Here is a 14,545-nt window from a genome sequence, read left to right as displayed (position 1 = left end):
TAGTCAGAGGGCAGAAGAGGGGTTGTTGAGGTGGTTTGGTCATTTAGAGAGAATGGATCAAAGTAGAATGACATGGAAAGCATATAAATCTATAGGGGAAGGAAGGAGGGGTAGGGGTCGTCCTCGAAAGGGTTGGAGAGAGGGGGTAAAGGAGGTTTTGTGGGCAAGGGGCTTGGACTTCCAGCAAGCGTGCGTGAGCATGTTAGATAGGAGTGAATGGAGACAAATGGTACTTGGGACCTGACGATCTGTTGGAGTGTGAGCAGGATAATATTTAGTGAAGGGATTCAGGGAAACCGGTTATTTTCATATAGTCGGACTTGAGTCCTGGAAATGGGAAGTACAATGCCTGCACTTTAAAGGAGGGGTTTGGGATATTGGCAGTTTGGAGGGATATGTTGTGTATCTTCATATGTGTATGCTTCTAGACTGTTGTATTCTGAGCACCTCTGCAAAAGCAGTGATAGTGTGTGAGTGTGGTGAAAGTGTTGAATGATGATGAAAGTATTTTCTTTTTGGGGATTTTCTTTCTTTTTTGGGTCACCCTGCCTCGGTGGGAGACGGCCGACTTGTTGAAAAAAAAAAAAAAAAAAGGTTGGTAGGTAGCAACTGCCCAGGGAGGTACTACCGTCTTGCGAAGTGAGTGTAAAATGGAAGCTTGTAATTGTTTTACACGATGGTAGGATTGCTGGGGTCTTTTTTTTCTATCTCATACACATGCAAGATTTCAGGTACGTCTTGCTACTTCTATTTACACTTAGGTCCCACTACACATACCTGTACAAACATATATATACACACCCCTCTGGGTTTAGTTCTATTTTCTTTCTGGTTCTTGTTCTTGTTTATTTCCTCTTACCTCCATGGGTAAGTGGAACAGAATTCTTCCTCCGTAAGCCTTGCGTGTTGTAAGAGGCGACTAAAATGCTAGGAGCAAGGGGCTAGTAACCCTTTCTCCTGTAGTATATATTATTAAATGTAAAGGGAGAAACTTTTGTTTCTCCTTTTGGGCCACCCCGCCTCGGTGGGATACGGCCAGTATGTTGAAAAAAAAATATATATATATATACAGTGGACCCCCGACATTCAATGACATTGACATTTGATAAATCCGACATTCGATGCATTTTAACGCAAAAATTTCGCCTCAACATTCGATGGAAAACCCGACATTCGATACGATTCGTACGAGACGTGTCCACGTGTGGCCTGAACTGCACCGTGTGTGCCAGTGTTTACAAGCCAGCCAGTGTGCGCGCATCTAAGGATACATTCGGTACATTCCATATTATCTATATTATCATTGTTTTTGGTGCTTGTTTCTGCAAAATAAGTAACCATGGGCCCCAAGAAAGCTTCTAGTGCCAACCCTTCGAGAAAAAAGGTGCTAATGACTATTGAAATGAAGAAAGAGATAATTGCAAAGTACGAAAGTGGAGTGTGTGTGTTGGAGTGCATGATGATTTGGTAAAGAAATTGCCTGCAACTAGTGGTGATGTGAGTAAATTTAAGGCCAGCAAAGGTTGGTTTGAAAGATTTAAGAATCATAGTGGCATACACAGTGTGGTAAGGCATGGTGAGGCTGCCAGTTCAAGTCCTAATGGAAGGGGATTCCCCTTCTAAACACTAACACCATCCACACACTCCCCTCCTCCCATCCCATCAATCATCACCAGATCTTTATTAAAAGTAAGTGTCAATTATTCTATTGTTATTAATCTATTGTTATTGTAATTATTCTATTGCATTAAACTTAATATTTCATGTGGTAAATTTTTTTTTTCATACTTTTGCGTGTCTTGCATGGATTAATTTGATTTCAATTATTTCTTATGGGGAAAATTAATTCGACTTTCGATATTTTCGACATTTGATAGCTCTCAGGAACGGATTAGTATCGAATGTTGAGGGTCCACTGTATATATAATACATAACATATATAATTAAAAGATTATGTAAATTATAAAAATAAAGTTTCAAATTAAATAGTAAACATATATTGGTGAAAACACCATATCAAGGTTAACAGTGGCTGGTGTACAGTACTTGTAATTAGCATTTATTCTTTAAAAAAAAGGGGGGGGGACGGTGAGTTTCAAAAACCACATCAATTCTATGAAGTGCATTAAAGCTACCAGCTCCCAAACATCAATGTTTTCACCAAACAAGCATTATTATTTTTATAACATTCATGGGGAAAATTAAATCCTTAGGAGGGGTCATACAATACTAAAGGAATGGGAGGCAATTAGGTTAAATTCAAGGTTTGGCCTTTCACGGTAGGCTCATTGATGCTGGTGAGGGGCTCTGGACATGACCTTCCCTTCCTCGAATCAAAGTCAATTGCCTCCCATTCCCCAGGGGCTGTATAACACCTATGACTTTAGTGCTCCCCTCCCCCTCCATGAATGTAATAAAAATAATCTAAGGAAAAGGAGGAAACATCTAAATTATTCAGATCAAAACATCCCTGACCAACATCAAGACACCTTCCTTGAAAGAACCAAACAAGCAATATCAATAAAAAATCGAAGTGTACAAGCTAAAAGCATACCTGCTACTACACGACTCTTCTCCATGACCTGTCGAGCAAGAATCTGGTTCAAGGCTAAAAGGTGTTCACGTTCTTTCTTCTCAGCTGCCACCTTGGCTTTGAATGCTGAAGAGGAACTGGCAGTGGTTTTACTTTCTGATGACTGGTCCTCTCCTGCCTCACCCTTTGTGGCCGTGGTCTGTGTCTCAGACAGCATTTTGCGGATGGATTCTGCCTTCAATTCTCTTAATGCACGCTCTTCTTCAGTTAATTCTTTTTCATCATCCTAATTAAGAAATGAAATCATCATGGGTTAAAAATCTGTGTAGAACTGTTACAAGTAAAAGCTCCCTGTCAAAGGATAACCACAAAAATTACAAGCATGTAGGTCAGCACGCCACTAGCAATAACAGCCAGGTTCATCAGGCAAGCACTATCCAAGCCTGGGCTGTTGGAGTAGGAAAACTCTCAAAACCCTTCAAAAGTATATCAAAGGCACCTTAACTAAACATTAATTTTTAATAACATCCCTAAGCCGTGCGTGTCGTATGAGGCGACTAAAATGCCGGGAGCAATGGGCTAGTAACCCCTTCTCCTGTATACATTTACTAAAAAAGAGAAGAAGAAAAACTTTATAAAACTGGGTTGCTTAAATGTGCGTGGATGTAGTGCGGATGACAAGAAACAGATGATTGCTGATGTTATGAATGAAAAGAAGTTGGATGTCCTGGCTCTAAGCGAAACAAAGCTGAAGGGGGTAGGAGAGTTTCAGTGGGGGGAAATAAATGGGATTAAATCTGGAGTATCTGAGAGAGTTAGAGCAAAGGAAGGGGTAGCAGTAATGTTAAATGATCAGTTATGGAAGGAGAAAAGAGAATATGAATGTGTAAATTCAAGAATTATGTGGATTAAAGTAAAGGTTGGATGCGAGAAGTGGGTCATAATAAGCGTGTATGCACCTGGAGAAGAGAGGAATGCAGAGGAGAGAGAGAGATTTTGGGAGATGTTAAGTGAATGTATAGGAGCCTTTGAACCAAGTGAGAGAGTAATTGTGGTAGGGGACCTGAATGCTAAAGTAGGAGAAACTTTTAGAGAGGGTGTGGTAGGTAAGTTTGGGGTGCCAGGTGTAAATGATAATGGGAGCCCTTTGATTGAACTTTGTGTAGAAAGGGGTTTAGTTATAGGTAATACATATTTTAAGAAAAAGAGGATAAATAAGTATACAAGATATGATGTAGGGCGAAATGACAGTAGTTTGTTGGATTATGTATTGGTAGATAAAAGACTGCTGAGTAGACTTCAGGATGTACATGTTTATAGAGGGGCCACAGATATATCAGATCACTTTCTAGTTGTAGCTACACTGAGAGTAAAAGGTAGATGGGATACAAGGAGAATAGAAGCATCAGGGAAGAGAGAGGTGAAGGTTTATAAACTAAAAGAGGAGGCAGTTAGGGTAAGATATAAACAGCTATTGGAGGATAGATGGGCAAATGAGAGCATAGGCAATGGGGTCGAAGAGGTATGGGGTAGGATTAAAAATGTAGTGTTAGAGTGTTCAGCAGAAGTTTGTGGTTACAGGAAAGTGGGTGCAGGAGGGAAGAGGAGCGATTGGTGGAATGATGATGTAAAGAGAGTAGTAAGGGAGAAAAAGTTAGCATATGAGAAGTTTTTACAAAGTAGAAGTGATGCAAGGAGGGAAGAGTATATGGAGAAAAAGAGAGAGGTTAAGAGAGTGGTGAAGCAATGTAAAAAGAGAGCAAATGAGAGAGTGGGTGAGATGTTATCAACAAATTTTGTTGAAAATAAGAAAAAGTTTTGGAGTGAGATTAACAAGTTAAGAAAGCCTAGAGAACAAATGGATTTGTCAGTTAAAAATAGGAGAGGAGAGTTATTAAATGGAGAGTTAGAGGTATTGGGAAGATGGAGGGAATATTTTGAAGAATTGTTAAATGTTGATGAAGATAGGGAAGCTGTGATTTCGTGTATAGGGCAAGGAGGAATAACATCTTGTAGGAGTGAGGAAGAGCCAGTTGTGAGTGTGGGGGAAGTTCGTGAGGCAGTAGGCAAAATGAAAGGGGGTAAGGCAGCCGGGATTGATGGGATAAAGATAGAAATGTTAAAAGCAGGTGGGGATATAGTTTTGGAGTGGTTGGTGCAATTATTTAATAAATGTATGGAAGAGGGTAAGGTACCTAGGGATTGGCAGAGAGCATGCATAGTTCCTTTGTATAAAGGCAAAGGGGATAAAAGAGAGTGCAAAAATTATAGGGGGATAAGTCTGTTGAGTATACCTGGTAAAGTGTATGGTAGAGTTATAATTGAAAGAATTAAGAGTAAGACGGAGAATAGGATAGCAGATGAACAAGGAGGCTTTAGGAAAGGTAGGGGGTGTGTGGACCAGGTGTTTACAGTGAAACATATAAGTGAACAGTATTTAGATAAGGCTAAAGAGGTCTTTGTGGCATTTATGGATTTGGAAAAGGCGTATGACAGGGTGGATAGGGGGGCAATGTGGCAGATGTTGCAAGTGTATGGTGTAGGAGGTAGGTTACTGAAAGCAGTGAAGAGTTTTTACGAGGATAGTGAGGCTCAAGTTAGAGTATGTAGGAAAGAGGGAAATTTTTTCCCAGTAAAAGTAGGCCTTAGACAAGGATGTGTGATGTCACCGTGGTTGTTTAATATATTTATAGATGGGGTTGTAAGAGAAGTAAATGCGAGGGTCTTGGCAAGAGGCGTGGAGTTAAAAGATAAAGAATCACACACAAAGTGGGAGTTGTCACAGCTGCTCTTTGCTGATGACACTGTGCTCTTGGGAGATTCTGAAGAGAAGTTGCAGAGATTGGTGGATGAATTTGGTAGGGTGTGCAAAAGAAGAAAATTAAAGGTGAATACAGGAAAGAGTAAGGTTATGAGGATAACAAAAAGATTAGGTGATGAAAGATTGAATATCAGATTGGAGGGAGAGAGTATGGAGGAGGTGAACGTATTCAGATATTTGGGAGTGGACGTGTCAGCGGATGGGTCTATGAAAGATGAGGTGAATCATAGAATTGATGAGGGAAAAAGAGTGAGTGGTGCACTTAGGAGTCTGTGGAGACAAAGAACTTTGTCCTTGGAGGCAAAGAGGGGAATGTATGAGAGTATAGTTTTACCAACGCTCTTATATGGGTGTGAAGCGTGGGTGATGAATGTTGCAGCGAGGAGAAGGCTGGAGGCAGTGGAGATGTCATGTCTGAGGGCAATGTGTGGTGTGAATATAATGCAGAGAATTCGTAGTTTGGAAGTTAGGAGGAGGTGCGGGATTACCAAAACTGTTGTCCAGAGGGCTGAGGAAGGGTTGTTGAGGTGGTTCGGACATGTAGAGAGAATGGAGCGAAACAGAATGACTTCAAGAGTGTATCAGTCTGTAGTGGAAGGAAGGCGGGGTAGGGGTCGGCCTAGGAAAGGTTGGAGGGAGGGGGTAAAGGAGGTTTTGTGTGCGAGGGGCTTGGACTTCCAGGAGGCATGCATGAGCGTGTTTGATAGGAGTGAATGGAGACAAATGGTTTTTAATACTTGACGTGCTGTTGGAGTGTGAGCAAAGTAACATTTATGAAGGGATTCAGGGAAACCGGCAGGCCGGACTTGAGTCCTGGAGATGGGAAGTACAGTGCCTGCACTCTGAAGGAGGGGTGTTAATGTTGCAGTTTAAAAACTGTAGTGTAAAGCACCCTTCTGGCAAGACAGTGATGGAGTGAATGATGGTGAAAGTTTTTCTTTTTCGGGCCACCCTGCCTTGGTGGGAATCGGCCAGTGTGATAATAAAAAATAATAATAATCCCTATTTTTTAAGCCTCTCTAATGAACGCTCCAGTAACTAGGTATGGTAGCAAGACCTCTACTGAAAAAGTGAGAAAAAGGCTGACTATTCTCTCTCTACTCTATTCTGCACAAGGTAATTTAACTAGCCTATACCTTGCAGTTGTATGTGTGCATGGATCCATGGAAATTTCCAGCTGAAGTTATACTTGTAAGTACGTAGTAAGTTGGTTGGCCTCAAAAAATGACTCATTCTTAGAAGACAGACAAACTACAGTAAGGAGGAGGCTAGAGGCAGTGGAGACATGTTTAAGAGCAATGTGTGGTGCAAATAACATGCAGAGAATTCAGAACATAGATATTAAAGGCAATGTGGAGTGACCAAAGGGTATAATTCAAAGGGCTGAGGAGGGGCTTTTGAGGTGGTTTGAGCATGTAGAGAGGATGGACAGGGATAGGTTGACAAAGAGGGTATGTACACCTGGGGAAGAATGCAGAAGGGAGTGGAAAGTAAAAGGGGATGAAGGGTCATCCCAGGAATGGTTGGAGGTATTAGAGGCTTTGAGTTTTGGGGTTTGAACATCCAGCAGGTTTGTGTGAGCATATTAGAAGTGAATGGAGACAAGTGATACTTAATAGATATACTGCTGGAGTGTGAGCAACATAACTTTTATGAAGGGATTCAGGGTAAACTGGTTAGCTAGACTTAAGTCCTGTAGGTGGGAAAGGTAGTGCCTGCACTCTGAAGGAGGGATGAGGATGTACAGGTAGAGAGGTAACTGACTGTGATGTCAACACACTTCTGGAAAGACAGCGATTGAGTGAATTTTGGTTAATGTGTTTCCTTCTTTAGGTCACCCCTGCCTTGGCAGAATATACTGTACATAATACACACCCTAAATTGAAAAAATAACATGCAAAATTTGGGTAGTATCATCCACAGATACAGTATATACAATATTTGCAAACATTATTGCATGTAACAAGCAAAATAGATGAGCACAGGTCATAGAGTTAGGATAATAAATCCTTGTGGCTTGTGCTCATATATTCATATAATACAATTATTATACTGTCTTTTCACTCATCCTTGTTGTATATGCCTGGGTGAAAAATCTACATCCTCATCTTTGAAATGTAGGCAAGAAGAGATGAATGTTGGAATTACTACCTGTCAATAACCAAGTGCCCAGAAGACTTTCTTTCCACATAAGCTGCATTATTAGTTTTCATGTTGTCTGTTACATAGCAACTTATTTTAATGAGGTATAACATATACTTTGTAAAGCTCTCTAAATTACAGTAATAACTGTTTTTCGAGTGTTACACACACTAAAATTAATGACTGAAGTGTGTGCCTACAACTTACTTGCTAAGAAAAAATGACAACACTCACCTCATCTGGCATATATCTTTCTGGAATGTAGATTTTGCTTGGAGCACCAAGAACGGAGTCAATCGTTGTTTCGTTAAACCGAAGATCTCGGGTACTCAAAGTTGATTTGACAACATCTGGATGATTACGTGGTCGCAAGGCACGAACCATGTCACAGTCATCTCTCGACCTAGCACCCTAATAAAATTACAGTACTTTGTGTGTTACAAAAGGCAATAAATACAAGAATATTCATCTACTAAAGAAATTAAAATAAACCTTCAAGTTTAATGCACAGTAAATGCAAAAATTAGTATTACCTCAACTCACAAGTGAGAGATAAGTAGGTAGGTATGCAACTTTATCACTCTAAAATTCAAGCAGTATGCAAGAAAATTAAAGATACTAGTAAAAGCAAACCTAATTTGATGAGCCAAAATTACTTAAACACTGGGATTATGGCAATGATATGTATAGGCAAAATTTTGACATCAGATTCAACCTGCAGCTGTTAATAACATATACAGTAAGTAAACCCTCTTATAACAAGACATCATGTAGTGTATTCAAAATTTCATAGCACTTAAAAAACTTCATAATATGCACTATTAATCTAGAAAAAAATAACATGTAGAATTTGGATTGTACCTTCCATAGATTTTCTCAGTCTGCTTGCCAGGTCATGAGCAGTGCAAGTCATGCCCAATAAACAGTATTTTTCTTACTTAGCTAATCCCTCAAGGATGGTACCTTGATGTAGGTGTGGGTCTCTTGATTCAAGGAACTAGACTTATCCTACCTTTCTTTGGATAGAACCTGAATGCTTCCCATTCACTAAGTACTATATAACCCCTATGGGTTTAGCACTTCCCTGATTAGGATAATAAACTGCCTAGTGTTTCCCAAAATTTATATAACCTTTGAATGCCTAATTTATATAAAACAACTGTATAAAAGTTTGAAATAAATACTCAGCACATTAATGTCAAGAATCCACAAAAGTGCAATAGAAGACTATTCAAATTATTAATCCTGAGGGTTAATACAGATTCATAAATTATCATAAATATTGCAATTACATAATCTGTGCCTTGAGCAGTGATGCATCTCCTCTAGCTGTATTTCCACAATGGTTAAACATGTCAGTGATTGATAACAGTGTTTAAATGAAAAAGATGTAGTTAAGGGAAACTATGAAACTTCACTGAGGCTCTGTTTATTTAGCTAATAAAATAAAGGAAGATGTATAGACAAGTATCCTGCCAGGTTCCGCCCCTTTTATACTATTATCAACACACCAATATATATTTTAGAGGAGGCTGAGGCATGATATATACCTGGTGACTCTGGCTTCAGTTCTTCTCCACCCTTGCCACATTGATGCCCAGGCGACTTCAGATGGTGATAAAGAACAATGGTAACATGACTAAGTACTAGTTGGAAGCTAAAAAGTGAAAATAAAATACATGTACATACATTAAGTTGCCTTTTTTTGTTTTATTGTCCAAAAATTGTTAATGTATAGATTTTTTTGCAGCCACTGTAAAATAACGTTATGCTGTGTAGTACCAATATTTCACGCATTAACCAATTCTTTAACACTTTATGGTGCATAATGTCAAGATTTTCATGAAACATCAATTTTTTTTTATTGCACTTCTTGAATCGCACAGAAAGCAAATTGCACAAAACGAAGTCAGTGTGCAAGAACTCTTAAATTTTAAACATATTGTTTCTTCTTCCTTCAACAAACTGACCGTATCCCACCAAGGCAGGGTGGCCTAAAAGGAAAAACGAAAGTTTCTCCCTTTAAATTCAGCAATATACACAGGACATAAGAACCTGCCTTGTATGGGCCAGTAGACCTGCAGTATTCTTCCATTGTTATGTTCTTAGTGGGAAGGATTGTAAAGGACCTGCCTAGTATGGGCCAACAGGCCTATTGCAGTGTTCCTCCTTTCTTATGTTCTTATTGGAGATTTATTTGTGTGAGGGAGGGATGGCAAGTTTATTGTTGGAGAATATGACAGTAATATCAATTCTACCGCTTATTTATCTATCACAATTCAACTAGTATGACATAATAAACAATATTAATAACATAGAAACATGGAATATACTCTAGAATGAATAAAATAAGTCATTATGTATGTCACGAGAAGTGTTGTGTTGTGTTGTGTTGTATTAGGGCCACTGAGAGTAAGCCGTCCATAATGGTGGTGAAGCAGCAGCTGAGGCGGCGATGTTTTCTGTAGCCCTTTATATAAGGAATATCCACTAGGAATTTTTACTGACCTAAGAAAAGCTTTTGACACAGTAGACCACGACATCCTACTCCACAAACTTGACCATTACGGTATAAGAGGCCATGCGCTTGCTTATTTCAAATCTTACCTTACTAATAGGTATCAGTATGTCACCATTAAAGACACAGCATCAAAAACACGGCCACTTGATACTGGAGTTCCGCAGGGAAGTGCCCTTGGTCCCCTGCTCTTCCTCATATACATCAATGATCTTCCAAACGTATCCCAACACCTGAAACCCATTCTCTTTGCTGACGACACGACTTATGTCATCTCTCACCCTAATCTTGCCACCCTCAACACCATTGTTAACGAGGAGCTGCTCAAAATATCGACTTGGATGACAGCCAATAAACTTACGCTTAACACTGACAAAACCTACTACATTATGTTTGGTAGCAGAGCAGGAGATGCACAAATTAACATTAAGATCGACAACACTCTAATTACCAGACATAATGAGGGCAAATTCCTAGGCCTATACCTTGACAACAACCTGAATTTCAGCACCCATATCCAACACATAACCAACAAAGTATCCAAAACAGTTGGGATCCTCTCCAAGATACGATACTACGTGCCGCAAAATGCCCTTCTCACACAATACCACTCACTTATTTATCCATACCTCACCTATGCTATTTGTGCTTGGGGATCAACTGCAGCAACACACGTAAAGCCAATAATAACCCAACAAAAAGCTGCAGTAAGAATAATCACCAAATTCCATCCCTGGCAACACACCCCCCCACTCTTCATAGATCTAAACTTACTCCCTGTTCAGAACATCCACACTTACTACTGTGCAATCTACATCTACAGGACCTTAAACTCCAATATCAACCTTGACCTAAAACGCTTTCTTGATAGTTGTGACAGAACCCACAGGCATAACACCAGACACAAACATCTCTACGACATTCCCCGTGTCCGACTAAACCTTTACAAAAATTCAATGTATGTCAAAGGCCCTAAAATCTGGAACACCCTACCTGAGAACTCTAGAACTGCAGACACATTCATCACCTTCAAAACTACCATTAATCTCCCTGATACACCCCGTCAACTAACTACACGAATACCACCTGGTGGTTCACACTTACACTCACTCACCCATTTGACCATAAACAGAAATATTAATCTCCATCTTAAAATAATGAATCCTGTGATACTCCAATACTGAAACTATGTACTGTGCCAAAACAAAAGCATTCACATTGCTAAACTCACAAACTAGTATTTAGTCACTTAGCCATAATACCAACTTACCTCGTAATTTGTAATATTTTAAAATTAAGAATTAAACTAAGTCTGCCCGAAATGCCTAGCCATGCTAGGTATTCTAGTGGTACACTCTGTAAGCATTATTTTACTACATGTAAACCACACAATAACCAAATTCTGTAAACTCAGCATTGTAATCCTTATAGAGAATAAACTTTGAATTTGAATTTGAACAACATTGGAGGAGTTGGTAGAATCGCTGAATCACTGAAGAAAACACCCTCTACCACCATCACTACTACCACTATTACAACTGCTACCACCATCACTACTACCCTCTGGTTGGTAGGTAAGACACATAGGCAACAGTTAGGCAACTTTATTCCGAAACGTTTCGCCTACACAGTAGGCTTCTTCAGTCGAACACAAAGTATTCAACCATTTTGATATTCATCCTGTCAGACACTGCAACACAATGGCATCTAGGTACAGAAAACACCTTGGACAACTTTTTCAAGTGAGAAATGTTTGATCTGAGAGGGATGAGTCCTCTCAGTGGCTGCTTTCCCACTACTACTACTCTGTACCTCTCCTTCCGACAGTATTTAAGTCTCCGCACTGTCGCTTGATCTTCAAATAGTTCCTGACTATGGAACTGAACTTCTCCAGGCTGAGGGACTGACAACCTCAAATCTACGACTTTAAGGGTGATTGACTGATTACATCGTCTTCACATCTCTAATGTTCCTGCCTACTTTCTGTATTCGACTGAAGAAGCCTACTGTGTAGGCGAAACGTTTCAGAATAAAGTTGCCTAACTGTTGCCTATGTGTCTTACCTACCAACCTGTCGGTATTGTATACCATTTTGATATTCATCACTACCATTCACTACCACCCTCTACCACCATCAACCACTATCACAACTGCTTCCACTCTACCACCACCACCTTCATATTTTTCTACAAACTTTTTTTTAAATTATACGTGTTTCTCACATTCTTTACCAAAGGGCTGGCACTAGAAGCTTTCTTTGGAGCCATGGTGACTTATTTAGCAGTTGCAAACACTAAAACGAATGGAATATTATGAAATGTATCGTATGAACTCGTGGGATCATCCTCACTCACTGATAAACAATGGCACACTGGCTGGGAATGGAGTGTGAGGCGGCTCGGGGCTGTGTGTACTTGTCCCGGACAAACTACTATTCGCAAGTCAATCAACGATAAGCGAGCCCATAGTTTTGCAAAAATATCGCTACGATTTCCGAAAAGTACGACTCTCGAGCCCTACGATTATCGAGGGACCACTGTACGTACGTGTATTTATATTTTTAACAAGTCGGCCGTCTCCCACTGGGGCAGGGTGACCCAAAAAGAAAGAAAATACCCAAAAAGAAAGAAAATCTCCAAAAAGAAAATACTTTCATCATCATTCAACACTTTCACCTCACTCACACATAATCACTGTTTTTGCAGAGGTGCTCAGAATACAACAGTTTAGAAGCATATACGTATAAAGATACACAACATATCCCTCCAAACTGCCAATATCCCAAACCTCTCCTTTAAAGTGCAGGCATTGTGCTTCCCATTTCCAGGACTCAAGTCTGGCTATATAAAAATAACCAGTTTCCCTGAATCCCTTCACTAAATATTACCCTGCTCACACTCAACAGCTCGTCAGGTCCCAAATACTATTCGTCTCCATTCACTCCTATCTAACACACTCACGCACACTTGCTCAAGCCCCTCGCCCACAAAACCTCCTTTACAACCTCCCTCCAACCTTTTCAAGGATGACCCCTACCCCGCCTTCCTTCCCCTACAGATTTATATGCTCTCTGTCATTCTACTTTGATCCATTCTCTCTAAATGACCAAACCACCTCAACAACCCCGCTTCAGCCCTCTGGCTAATACTTTTATTAACTCCACACCTTCTCCTAATTTCCACACTCCGAATTTTCTGCATAATATTTACACCACACACTGCCTTTAGACAGGACATCTCCACTGCCTCCTCGCTGCAGCATTTACAACCCAAGCTTCACACCCATATAAGAGTGTTGGTACTACTATACTTTCATATACATGTATTCCCTTCTTTGCCTTCACAGATAACGTTTTTTGTCTCCACATATACCTCTATACACCACTCGCGTTTTTTCCTTCATCACTTCTATGATTAACGTCATCCTTCATAAATCCATCCGCTGACATGTCAACTCCCAAATACTATCTGAAAAGATTCACTTCTTCCATACTCCTCCTCTCCAATTTGATATCCAATTTTTCTTTATCTAAATTATTTGATACCCTCATCACCTTACTCTTTACTATGTTCACTTTCAACTTTCTACCTTTACACACACTCCCAAACTCGTCCACTAACCTTTGCAATTTTTCTTTAGAATCTCCCATAAGCACAGTATCATCAGCAAAAAGTAAGTGTCAATTTCCATTTTGCATTTGATTCCCCATAATTTAATCCCACCCCTCTTCCTAACACCCTAGCATTTACTTCTTTTACAACCCCATCTATAAATATATTAAAAAATCATGGTGACATTACACATCCCTGTCTAAGACCTACTTTTACCAGGAAGTAATACACAAATAACCCACACATAAAAGAGAGAAGCTTACGACGACGTTTCGGTCCGACTTGGACAATTTACAAAATCACACTGTAACTTTGTAAATGTCACAGTGTGACTTTGTAAATGGTCTTAGTCGGACCGAAACGTCGTCGTAAGCTTCTCTCTTTTATGTGCGGGTTATCTGTGTATCGTTACAGTCACAGTATCGTGCCATTTTTTTTGTTATTTACCAGGAAGTAATCTCCCTCTCTTCTACACACCCTAACCTGAAACTCACTATCCTCATAAAAACTCTTTACAGCATTTAGTAACTTACCACCTATTCCATATACAGTGGACCCCCGGTTTACGATATTATTTCATTCCAGAAGTATGTTCCGGTGCCAGTACTGACCGAATTTGTTCCCATAAGGAATATTGTGAATCAGATTAGTCCATTTCAGACCCCCAAACATACACATACAAACGCACTTACATAAATACACTTACATAATTGGTCGCATTGGGAGCTGATCGTAAACCGGGGGTCCACTGTACGTACTTGCAACATCTACCACATTGCTCCCCTATCCACTATCATATGCCTTTTCTAAATCCATAAATGCAATAAAAACTTCCCTACCTTTATCTAAATACTGCTCACATATATGCTTCAATGTAAGCACTTGATCTACACATACCCTACCCACTCTAAAACCTCCTT

The 14,545-nt window shown here is 39.8% G+C and overlaps 1 protein-coding gene across 21 annotated transcripts in view; it reads right to left on the bottom strand.

Moving 5' to 3' along the window:
- Nucleotides 1-14,545, bottom strand: part of LOC128697010 (uncharacterized) — a 1,143,041-nt gene that overhangs the window by 41,820 nt on the left and 1,086,676 nt on the right. For all 21 annotated transcript variants that reach the window (XM_053788515.2, XM_070090364.1, XM_070090365.1 and 18 more), the window contains 2 exons: nt 7,731-7,907; nt 2,555-2,819 (listed from right to left, as the gene is read on the bottom strand). In XM_053788515.2, coding sequence (XP_053644490.2) covers nt 2,555-2,819; nt 7,731-7,907 — 442 coding nt within the window. The remainder of the gene's footprint in view (nt 1-2,554; nt 2,820-7,730; nt 7,908-14,545) is intronic.

This window comes from Cherax quadricarinatus, chromosome 31 (assembly GCF_038502225.1).
Source record: "Cherax quadricarinatus isolate ZL_2023a chromosome 31, ASM3850222v1, whole genome shotgun sequence".
NCBI classification, from domain to species: Eukaryota; Metazoa; Arthropoda; class Malacostraca; order Decapoda; family Parastacidae; genus Cherax; species Cherax quadricarinatus.
This window is presented reverse-complemented; position numbering and strand designations above follow the sequence as displayed.